The 13010-nt window shown below is 35.1% G+C and overlaps 1 protein-coding gene across 1 annotated transcript in view; it reads left to right on the top strand.

Annotated features, from left to right (window-relative positions):
- ANOS1 (anosmin 1) overlaps positions 1–13010 on the top strand; it is a 148168-nt gene that overhangs the window by 104687 nt on the left and 30471 nt on the right. Inside the window, exons 7-9 of the mRNA XM_072849517.1 lie at positions 3836–4038; positions 6827–6974; positions 11884–12036. Coding sequence (XP_072705618.1) covers positions 3836–4038; positions 6827–6974; positions 11884–12036 — 504 coding nt within the window. The remainder of the gene's footprint in view (positions 1–3835; positions 4039–6826; positions 6975–11883; positions 12037–13010) is intronic.

Raw genomic sequence — 13010 nt, forward strand, 5'->3', positions numbered from 1 at the left:
AGAATGCCAGTTTAGCTTCATTGTCAGGTTAACAAACACCTTATGTATATAAGCTTTATAATCTGGTACCAGTTATTAGACCTTGAAGTATTTCAGCACGAGTTGTACACTGCTTTTAATGTCTGCATAGATATAAGCATAACAGAGCACCTTGTAGAAGCATAACTTTTCCATTCAATAATGCAGTAGCAAAGGCTTAAAAAAATCAGAAAAAAACAACTAATCTGTTATCTGGTACCTGGCGGGCATGCATTATGGAGGAGCATGCTCTTATACTTAACAGTTTTTTGGGTTTTGGGGTTTTTTGGGGTTTTGTTTTTTTGAGAGGGGGCTTTGGAGAGGTCGGGGGGGGGTGTTGGGGTTTTTTTTGTTGTTTTTTGAGGGTGGGGTTTGGATTGTTTGGGTTTTTTCCTGTTAATAACAGAGATCACAATATCTTGCCTTGCGGCTATTCCTTCTCACCCGTTTGTTTTGCTGGTGAAACTCAGTCCTTTCGAATGAAAGAAAAGATTAATATTATTGGGGTTTTGACTTACAAAATGATAGTTCTATCAGTTGTCATAGTGATGAGTGTCACAGGAATATATAGAAATAGATTAATAAATTATATAGGTGTTATTGAAATACTTAATATAGAATGGATCCTCAGCTGGTATAAAATGCTCACTAAGCAGTGTCATATTTCAGGTAATACACCCCAAATCCAAGAAATATTTTACTGTTGTGTCTCTACAACCAGACAGGTTTTTCTCATATGATTAAATGCAAAACTGTAATAAATTAAGTTTTGTTCATCTGTGACATCTTACGTCCTTCTATCTTATTATTTTCCCAGGTAAGTCTCTAGTTTTAAAAAAGCTCTTCTAGAAAATGTGGCACTTTCAAATGTCTCACCTTTTCATGGCTGTCAACTGCAGATGTCCTTCCTTTCTGTCTTCTGCTGCTACCACCACCACTCTTCCTCCTGTTCAAAGGCATTTTTGTGGATGACATTTGCGAGGCTTGCAGAAGAGAGACTTTGAAGAAAGGGGGCACTCAGGAAAATGGTTCTGCTATTGCTGTATTATTTCACATGTATATTCCCTTTAAGAGGACGTTCTTTCTTTCCTTAACTGTAGTTACCTAATGATTTTTAATACAATGTTTACATTCTCCCATAGCAAAGGAGAAACACTACTAGGTTTTCTTTTAAATATGGATCAGCATTTTGTCAGCTGATTGGACTGTTTCTAGTGAACACAGAAGCACTGCTACTGCTAAAGTAATGTTTTCAATAAATTATGCAATTATAAAAAGTACAGGGTGAAATGCTGGTGCTATAGAAGTCAGAAGAAATGATCTATTGGTTTCAGTATGCACATAGTTCTTCCTTACTATTTTCTTTTCCTGCTTACTTTACTGGGAAAAACAGGGATGTTTGAAGTTACCTTAAAATAAAAACAAATTCCTGTGATTCTGAGAGATATAAAAGTTCCATTCCGGTCCATCTCTAACTTTATACAGGGAAAATTACACACCATCTTGCATTCTTATGGGGACAGAAACATTTGAAAAGGAAGAATGTAAATTTGGTCATTTGCTTTTAGACCTATGAAAAATTGGTGAATAGAACTTTAAAATATTTTTAATTATGTAATACACTTTGTCCAGAAGGCTATTTCATTTAACTTTTGGATTCTTTTTTAATGACTCTCAGAGTCTGTTATAGATGCAGAATGGAGGTAAACATGTTTTATGGTTAGAATTGTTTTTGCTTATATCTGACCATTTGGGAAGACATTCTTTGAAACATTTTAATTCTATCCAATATGTTATATATACATAATACATGATGCATAGCACTTCTGGGAGATAACCTGAATAATTCACCTACAGTAATATGATCAGGTTGCACTTCAGGTTATAAATGTTTTATTACCATAATACATTGTCATATAACATAAAGCCCCTAATATTTTAAATCAGTGAAGAGGAAGGATTTTGGATTTATGAATCATGATACTGTTTATATTTATCGTACCTAAATTTCATTTTATATCTACTTATTTTATTAAACTATAGAAGTAAATGAAAAGTTGTGGTAGAGAACAGTACAAACCATTTAACTAAATTAATCTCTTAAATTTATCCCCTCCAATATAAATAGCTTTGTATACTTTAAGATGGAGTTGTTGGCTACTTCACAGGTAACGAAATAAGTGTGAAGGACAGTGCTACTCCAAAGCCAGAAAAAAATAAAGGAAACTGGCTTGCAAGCTGATTCAAAAAATGAGTGGGGAAAAAATAAAGTATTCTCATTATTTTGAAAATTAAGTTAAGTTTCCAGAATTCTTAAACTCAAGTATGCTTCGTAACTTTTATAGCCAAAAGTTGGGTTGAATTATATGTGTGAGGAAACAGGAGCATCCATTGTTATTTAACCAAGACTCCTGTTAAATAACAGGAATAAGCCATTATTTCACATCTGCTGATCTTTAAAAAGGAAATGCTGTCTTTATTAATTCTGAATGTGTCAGTTTGTGTGACCTAAATGATGGAATTTTTCAGTGAGACCATTTGTCATAGGGATTATCTGATGAACTTAGTATGCCTGGAAAGTTTATTTAACAGCTCATTTACCATTATAAAAAGATGCAGGTGAACCACGCAGTAAATGAATGCCTGGTGTCCCCTCTGCACACCTCCAGTTTTATTTCTAGCAAATGAGTGGTGTCTCATTTGGCTAAAAAGTTATATGAAAATGTTTTTTTCAATCAGATTGTTTTTTCTTGGCTACAGGTTCATAACATGCCTTAATTACTACGAATTTCCTTTTTTCTGCCTAATATACTTTTAATTTTTTTTGAGACACACTGTTTACTTTTACTTTTTTTTTTTTTTTTTTTTGCAGTTTCCTTATATTTTGCCACCGATGTTTGGCTACCACAGGCATTTAAAGAAAAGTAGGAGTTAAAAAGTAGGATTAAAAAGTGGGAGTTAGTGAATAGCAAATTGGACTTTCAGAAGCTCAGTTGCAAGATTTCCATTGATTCACATTACTCAGGGCCAGGATATTATATAGTAGGTCCACAAGGAGGACCTAACGTTCAATATTGGAAAAGGTTCAATATTGGAACCTCTGACTGTCAGGTGTCCTTCTTGACTTTAGGGTCAGCACAGAGACAACTGAATGAATAATATCTCAGTTGATACTGACCAAAAATTAAATCAGAACAAGGAAATAAATCACAGCAGTAGCTAATTTATTTTTGTTGTTCTAAAAAAACCCTATAGACTTCTATGACATCATAATATAGCATTACAACTTAATTATATTTATTCTAAGGAAGTGTTTATGTCCTATGGTGGTAGATATCAATACTAGAATTTTGAAGAAAGATTCAACATGTAGAAACATAATTTTATCATCTGAGAATTGTCTGGCAACACTGAAAAGATATTCAGTATTTCCACCATAAAATTCTGTGGTGACTATACAAGGCCACTTGTAGAACACAAATGTTTTACACTCACTATGTATTTAAAGTAGTGAATGACAGAAGTAAAACTGGTAGTCTAGCACATTTTGATAAAGCTTCACAATATTTGTGAACTATCAACAACACAGAATAATGACAAAACTAGATGCTAACCCATAATTTTTATTTCAGTAGAGCTTGAATTTCTAGAATTTACAAGAAGCCATATCACTTATGGGAAATTTTTGCCTGAATTTTCTTCAGTGTACTGAGAGTGTTTAATCCAGGTCATGTATGCCTGGTAAATACATAAGGTGAACTTTACCTTATTGAAGATGATCTTTACTTTAGAATCTTTTTTTTGTTTTAAATTCCAGATCCGTCTGCTCCACCAGCTCCATCTAATATCAGAATTGCCAATATCAGTGCAAACAATGATGGGAGTGTAAATGTAATGATTACTTGGGATCTTCCAGAAGAGCCTGATATCCCAGTGCACCACTACAAAGTCTTCTGGAGCTGGACATATAGCAAATATGTAATCCCAGCTAAAAAAAAGAGGAGGAAGATTACTGATGGGGTAAGAAAGAAAACAGTAAATGAGACAGAAATATGGCTTATTTCTGGCACAAAATAGAGTGTAAGTATAAAATATGTGATAAATTGCAGTGATTTCAGCAGCTGGTAAAGTAGTGGTCTTAATTTTTGATATCACCAACCCATAGACAATTTTGATCTCCTAATCTCTATCTTTCACTGAACTCAGGGAGAGAAGTAGAATTCTGCCTTAAAATGCAGGTAAATACTATGAGATTTTGCAGGAGGGATGAATAGAAAGTTAAATGCTCTTTGTCCTCTAAATTCAGGCTTATTTTATTCGTGCTTCTTAAAGATGGAGTGCTTGTTTTATTTAAAAAGACAAATATCATCTGTCACATTGTTCTTTCACTATGCAAATAAAACTTGTCACACTATCATATAGAATAACCATTAAATAGTCAGTATAGGTCCAAGGAAAAAACAAACCCAAAACTCTTTAAATAAGCTGCTGTAACAAAGATCTGACATATTTCCATAACAGCTAGTTCCTATGAGTTTCTTGAATGATGTGTCAAATATTGCTTTACTGGAAAACTATTTGTTGTGATATCCTTAAGCATATTGCATATTATTTTAAAGTAGTTAATAGAAAGAGAAATCAATTGCAGATAACAGGCTGAACTTAATTCTCAGTGCTCTTAATGAATGCATTGTGAGAATTTGGTCCCATGTCTATGTTAACACTGTGTTTTGGCTCTGACTGCTCACTTGCACTGTGATGAGTGACTGCCGGAGGGTTATAGTTCCCTCTCTGTCCCTCAGTCACCAAACCCCGAGAGAAATAAAGGCAATGAAGGCTGTGTGCTGAGTTCATCCACAGCAGACTGGACATGGCAGAGGTGCCACCGTGGGAGCATGCTGGACCCATGCCTTCTCATGGGAACTGATGGGTGATCAGGGTCTGGAGGCTGCAGGGCCTGGAGGCTGCATATCTGTGCTGGGCAGGCAGGAAAAGGAGATTTCCCTGCAAATGTAGACAACATGGAGTAATTTCAGGGGCTGAGATAACTTGGTTCATTTCTACTTTGGTTAAATAATTTCCCCCCCCCTCCCCAGGTAAATATGCATAGAAAAGAAAGTTAGTTCTTTCTTGTGCTTTTAAAAAATCACTTTGGCAAGATAGGGGTAGGGTTGGACTGTGCTAGGTAGAGAAGTTTGCATTTCTCAGGAAAGCTGCCATTGGCTAGACATCTTCATGGCAGAGGCTACAGCCTAAAGATAGAGGGGAGCTTTCTCTCCACAAGCTGGTCCTTAAATCACAAATCCCAGAGAATTTTAAAATTGATCTGGGTCCTTAATGTTGTGTTGGCACCTTGTGTAGGGTACATCCTGCGTATGAATGTATTAAAACAGATCCAATATACAACATTACAGTAATTGGGACCAAGTTCTGACCTTGAATATACAGAAATCCAAGGCATATTTTAGAGAAAAGGCAGGCTCTTAGATCTTTCATATTACTCCTGGCTCATTGTACTTCGTCTTCTGCAACATGTCATGAAACTCTACGGCAATGCCAGTGAGATTCAGACTTCCCCCACAGGACACTCCTGAGGGTATTGCTAATCAATGGTCCTTTTAATATCATAGCAACTCTTCTGTCTAAAAATTGAAACTGCAGAAAACTTAAAAAGAAATAAATTAAAGGTGGAAAAGTCTTATTTCTTAAAGATCATTGGAGATGTTTTTTACCCAGTTTTTACGTTTAGATGTAGTCTAGTCCAAATAATTTTATAATTATTTCCATATGAAATGATTCTAGGTTGACATTCAAATAATTTGACTACAGTATTAACACTGTTAATTGAGCGTTATAGTCAATCTTATAAATATCTCAGCACAAAATAAGTAAAGGTAATTTATATGAAATGTTTTTGACAATACCTAAAGTGTTAAATATGGCAGTACATGGTTGTCTTTTTCACTCCGGATTGACTGTCAAACTTCAGAGGCACAAAGTATTCTAATGAAAACATGGAGTAATGTCTTCTGTCTGAGATATGGGCTAGAAGGGCATTTTTATAAATACATTAAAAAAATTTAGAAATGTAAGAATACTGAGAAGCCTTGGCTCTTCTTTGCAGTATAATTTATGATATTACACCTTAATTTATGGATTATTGACTGGAGAATGATAGTCCTAACTCTGGTGTTTCCCCATTTAAGACACTTCCATGAGAATGGAAACTGTATTTTTTCTTTTCTGTTTTCCATTCTATAGCAGAAAAGTGTTCTTACCAATGAGGGGTTATTTTTGATCATGGGTTTTGGTTTCTTTTTTTCAATTTTGTTTACAACAGTTGAAACAAATAGAAAATATTGACAAGGTTACTGAATGTTGGATTTTAGCTGTCTTCAGACTGATCGTCTCTAGAAAAAGTTTTCAATTGCTCTGCTAAAACAGAAATTGGGGAAAAAAAGTTAAAATTTCTTTGGCTAAAATAATTTTGGCATAAGAAAAAAACTTGTTATATGTAAAAAAAACCCTTTAGTTTTGACCTAAACGATAGGTGTCTGTATTTTCCAAGTAATTGCCAAAATGATGTAAACATCAAGAAGGTTAGTATTTTAAAAATGACACAGAAAAATAGAGTCCAATAAAATACATTTTTTAAAGAAAGGAAATTTTGCTCCATTGAAATTTATACATGAGTTTTCTTTTCTAATTTCAAGAGTAGTGTGCCTAAGATAACAGGCCTGCTTTTAATAAGGGCCTGTGTTTCAGTAATACTATAACTACTTTGTATATTTATTCTCCTCTGTTATAGGCCCAAAATTATGTGGTCCTGGAGGGACTCCAACCCAACAGCAACTACAATGTGGAACTGCAGGCAGTAACACGTTGGGGTCAGATACGCCTAAAAAGTGCTAAGGTTTCTCTCCATTTTAGCACAACTCAGGACACCAGGAATAATAGTGAGTAATTGTATTAAAACACCTGAATGCTTTATCCCTTCTTCATCTGGAATTTGAATGTTTTATATAATGATTTCTCAAATTAAAAAAAATATTTTTCTTAAAGCTTTCTGTTTCATATCATAGTGATCCTGTCTCGGTGGAGTAACCTTTTAACATTAAATTTCTTATCTAAAAATTGGTGACAGTTTTTGCCTAATTCTTTATCTTAGATCCTACCCACCTGAAATAAACAAATGCAACAAAAATGGAAATATTTGCATGACTGTGGTGTTGATATTTTTTAAATGCAATACAGGTATAAATACTTAGTATATTTGTCAGTGGCTGGAATAAAACCATTTCTGTGTCTTTATCTTAACTGGACAGTTTTAGTTTGCAACACTTTTCAAAATCCTGACTGTTTTGAGTAGCCCATTAATTCAGATTCTTGGACCACACAAATATGTATCTAGTATGAAGTGTTATAAAACATCAACTCCTCTGTTAGGGAATCTTAAATGTTCCATGCCTGACAAGCAATGAATTCTCAAGAAATTATTGCACACATAGGACCCACATTCAAATTAGAATCTTGAGATCTTTAGATGTCAGGTTATTTCTTGTTAAGGTCTTCTTTAAAACCTCACATGCTAAGTAATATAATTGACAAGCATATCTGAATCTGAATGTAAACTATGATTCTTAGTCTTAGTTAAATGCTATTTGTATAATTACAATACCATACCAAGTTACTGCCTCATCTGCTGATATGTCTCTGATTAACCAATACAGCAAAATTCTGATAATAAGATGTTAAAGAATATAATTTTAAATATCCTGTCCTGACTCCATTTCATTTTCCATCCATTTACATCCTTTTTTTTAAAGTACACTCAAAGTTTAAACTTTACTTGTTGCCATTTTCATAACATAACTGTAATTACTATCACCCTAACTAATCAATTGCTATTGTTGCTGGACCCTTCTGCAAGCATATTCAGTTTGGATATACATAAAATATTTTAAAGTAGTGATTAGCTATGACAGACCTTCATATCTACAGTTGCTTCCCATTTTAATGTACCAAGAAGATAAAATAGACCTAAAGATCCTTCTTTTTCCCATATTAAGCTCATTTTTACTACCTTTTTGGTCCATCTTGAGAGACAGCAGAGGGCCAAGTTTTCGTCTCTTCAATACACTGAGTCCTTGCTTGAAATCCATACCAGAATATGAGCTTGAATCTCCACAGTGTGTACATAAGGCAAGTTTGGGTTAAATCCTCAGTGACGCCCAGTGTAAGTGAATATAAAAGTTCTGCCCTTTCCATACTGGCTTTCCTAGCTTGTACCTGTGCTTTCTGTCATCCCCTACAAAAGTGACCTAGTTTGCAGGATTGTGCACGATATCAAAAGCTTCTTTGAGTTACCACATTTAGTTTTCCTTTCTTTTCTGTATGTACACAGGACATGTAATAGAAGAAAAACTACAGTGGGAACTGGGTGTTTAATTCCAGTACACTCAGCCACTGAGCTCAACTAGAAGCGTGTCATTGGTGTTTATGAGAGACCTTCTCATTTTGCTGAGTATTTTCGTAAGAATTTTTTGTTGGTTTTGCTGCTTTTTTTTTTCCTGCAAAGCACATTTTGCTAGATAAACAAACAAAAATTTCCTTTTCTTTTTTTTTACACACACTCCCCCCACCCTCCCTGCCCTGGTCTTCTTGTCTCTTCTGATTAGAAGTTTCTGTGAAGTTCTGGATCTCAGTATTAAACTTTCAGGTGTTTCCTTTTCAGTCCAATCATCTTGACTGGCATTTCACCAGATTATGTCACAGGTCTGAGAAAGAACATGTAACTAAGTTTGCTTTACGTCAGGTCACAGGAGAAGGCTGGTGCCTGGACTTCACCTGAGTCTGAAGCTGAGCTATGTCTTGGTAACTGGGATGAAATTCTAGGCGCCATTATACACACCTAGCCAAAGTGACATTGGGCAAGCTGTTGCATTTCTTTCTCTCATTTTACTATGAGAATAGCTTTATAAACTTTCCCCTCTTGGGAGCAGGGATAACTAATCAACTGATGTTTGTCAGGCTTTATTGCTAGTCCTGACATTAGGTCAGATCATCACAGTCTTTAAACATGATAGTAAATAAAGACTTTCTATATAACAAAAACCCTGTAATCTGAAGCTGAGTAACTGAGATTGGACTGTGTTGTTTTTGGTACCATTCTATACTTACTGTGAGAAACCCTTTCGCTGGTAGTGCTGTATCAACTCTCCATGGTCTCACTGATGGTCTGTCTCTCATGGTCTATATCACCAATGGGTTTGTGTTGGGAGAGGAAGATTTTTGTTTCACTTTTCCCTCTCCAAAACATTGTGTTTTTCAGAATCTGATGCAGATCACATCTGATTTATTACTTACAAATCCTCCACCAAATGCAGTTCATTTACCCTATACCTCACATGTGACTTCAGTGGTTTCATCATTTTCTGTCCACTCCAGTGGCACCTCATTCCTATCACCATCACAGTTAGATTTAAATGCCTTCCACAATTTTGCTTGTATAATCTACCCTCTCCTTGATTGTTTTACTTCAGAAAACAGTCCATCAGTATTTTCTGTGAAAGTCTGCTATCTACTAATGACTGATTAGTATAGACTTTCTAATGCCTTGTCCTTTATTTCACTTTTACTGTGGTGACCTTTTTGGAGTAAAAGGTTCATTAATTGTTGTATTGGTTTTTATACCAGAGTAATACTATAATAAGAGCAATGTTTTTGTTTTCTCATATACTTCAAGTATTTGACTGTCATGTTCAAGTTATGAACATCCATTTAGTTAACAAACAGTATTTTCTTTTTAACTGTAAAGCAGTGCCTGTGAGAACTAAAACATGTATTTATTTTACAGCAGAGTATTTCAATAGTAAGTTTATAGTCAAATCTGAGCATCCTTTCTGTTAAAGCCACGAAGTAAAGGATTCAAGATTCTTTGAGTCTAAACCACTGATATCACACATTTTAGTGGATAGAGCACTCTGCTGAGAAGTGTATTTGGACCTTTTTGGACTTTTTAAAAAAATGACTAAATTATAGCTTACATAGAAAAGCAAATAAAAACTGTTCCTGGAGGAGATGCAAATTCATCTTCTGAATCTCACTGAAGTTAGTTAGGTACAGAGTCAGTCCTACTTGAGGTACTTTTGAGAATACTCAGAAGCAGATGGAGAAATATGAAAACGAAAAAAAAATATTGCCTGAAATATTATCTAGGACATGACATTCACGCCCCGTCTTTATCTGGGGACTTCCATGGCCTTTGGGAAGTAGTTCCAGAAGCAACATGCCAATTTTGCTGAAGTCCCACTATCAGTTACTCTGCTCCCTTTGGAATTAAGTTCTGGTTTTTTAGGTGTCTGTTCCTATTGTCAGAATAAAGAGTAGTCCATAACCTGCTGAAGTAGTTTAGTCCTACAGACCTCTCTGAGCTTTGACCCTGGCCCTCTGGCATTATATTTCCCCACACTCAGAAATATGTTGCCTCACTATATTTGTATGCTTCACTTCTGCGAAATGCAGCAAGACTCTCTCTTGATCTTTATATAGAAATATTCTAAATTGGTGTCCTGGTTTTTCTGGAAGTGGAGCAGACAGAGAACAGCAAAGCAGAAATTTAGTAAAATTAAAATACTTTAAGTTGAGGTATACCTAATAGATTTAAGTTTGTACTTCTCTCTATCACTGTTTGATTTCCTTTTAGGTAGTATAAACATTCTGGTTACCTTGAGAAAGAATTTGCTTAAGTTTGGTAGTTTTACTTTAATTTAAAACAAGCAAAGAAAATGTAAAATTGTATCAGATTAAGCAAAGGATTGACAAAGTAAAATTTGGCCAAAAAGCAAGTGGGTTTCAGCTGAAGCTACATGTAGGGCACAATGTTCAAGTTTACATGCTGCTCATGGTAATTATTGAAACCTGAGTCTTTCCCTCTTTCTCTTAAGTATGTAGTTAATAATTTGCCACTTCCTAATTATTAGAATCTTTACTTTTCATTTAGGTGTATTATTGAATTAAAGACAGCTTTTTTTGTTAATCTGATGCAAATACCGTCCTCTTAATCAGAATTGATATATTTGCGAGTGTGCAATGAAAATGCAGTTTGAATCAGCATTGCTGCCTTTTCAGCTGAAAATGTCTAGAAATACTGTCAACCCTGGTAAATGTTGATGAACTGTTGCCAAAAGAAATGCTTGATGAAGGACGTCCCGTTACCATTGCTTGTTGGAAGCTAGGCACATAACACGAAGGAAATTGCTCAAAGTTAATTCTGCTCTTACAATGTTTTCCTAAGCATTCACTGTTCACTGTTGGAAACAGGAAAGTGGGCAAGAAAGATCTTTAATCTGACCAGAGTGTTCTTATATAGCCTACCAAAGGACTATATTTACTTTGATGTAATAACCACATGTGGCACTCTGTGGGTTACACTCAATGCCATCCTTGGGTTTTGTGTATATTCAAACACTGCACAAATATAAAGGCCATGAATAATTACACAGAAGTACTGCTAGGTACTATGCCTGTTTAAAAAGTCGATGTGTCAACGTTTCTTGTTCTTGGGCATAAAAATCACTCCCTTTCCTTATTATTCTTTTGAAAATTTACAAAGCATTTTCATATTAAAATATATTTATCTTTTTTTCTCTCTGTCCAAAATATTTTTTGACTGAATTTCAAACAAATGATACGCTTTTCAACCATTATGGACAGTTTGTTCTTTAATTTTGTTTAGGTAAGATACTGAAATAAGATAATTTGGATTAAAGATAGTATTATTTTCCAAATTTCAGCACTGTTAACCTAGTCATTATATGGCACTGTACTTAAATAATTAATTCCTGGTTGTTCTGTGTGTTACAGAGGAACAGACATCTTCTGCTGGGAAACCCCAGAAAGGACTGATGGATCCTTACCCAACATTTCAAAGAAGGAAAACCACTCGTTTTCTTAAAATTGGAACTCCTTTCTATCAGGACAATCAACTTCAGGTCAAAGTCTACTGGAAGAAGACAGGTTTGTAAAATTTTTATTTTACTATTTTTTGTAAGGAGGAACTCTCATCAACTGCCTCAGAGTTGTAGAACATTGATATAATATGATGAACCTTGTACAATCATTCAAAGTTAAATCCTACACCCATCCTTCCTTCCCTTCACATTCACATTAGAGTGAAACATTGCCTCTCCTCTTTGTGTTATGGAGGTGTAAATATCTGGCAGACGGAAATGACGTGAGTCAGCTATCCAAAATTACGGTCAGTCATGTTGGGAGACTGAATCTTCCCATAGCTGAGATAATTTTTAGTTTGGTGGAAATTGCTTCTGTAAAGTTTTAAATAGGGAAGCAGAATTTGGCCTTATGTTCAACAGAGCTTTTGTGGCTATGAATGTTGTCTCCCTGGAGTGTGGTTGGAGGGTCTCAAGTACATACAGTTCCCAGGCGGATTTTCTGCTGATGCCACTGCAGTATCACTTGTTGGCCTTTTCAGTTGAGAAATGAGTCAGGAAATGAATGTATACGGAAGTCATGCAGTGTCAAAAAAACTAAACTGTAGTTTGAACCACAAAATTTAGACTTATACTGGCTCATGTTAAGGCCACAATAGGCTTTATGCCAAACTTTATCAGTCACCTTGAATTAGCACAGGATGAATAGCTGGCCACAAGCACTGGAAAAATCTTTAAGTTGGTTTTCTGCTAGGCTGCATGCACCCTTCTGTTTTTCAGAAAAATCTAACAACAATTTTATGTTTAAGTCTTCCAGTCTAAAGGAAAATGCCATAAAGTGTCTGATCACATTCAGAAATCAAAAAGGATTTTTCTTTATTACCCTCTAGGAGCATATAGGTCATTACATGTTGCTCCAGCTTAGCCGTAACAGGTTCATATGCTGTTATCTGAAAATGTGCTAACACTGTTAGTGTTTTAACTTGGAGCAATCTACATGTGTAGCAGTAACACCTGTATAAAATCCATTCAATTTTTGTG

The sequence above is a fragment of the Ciconia boyciana genome, chromosome 1, assembly GCF_034638445.1.
Source record: "Ciconia boyciana chromosome 1, ASM3463844v1, whole genome shotgun sequence".
Taxonomy (NCBI): Eukaryota; Metazoa; Chordata; class Aves; order Ciconiiformes; family Ciconiidae; genus Ciconia; species Ciconia boyciana.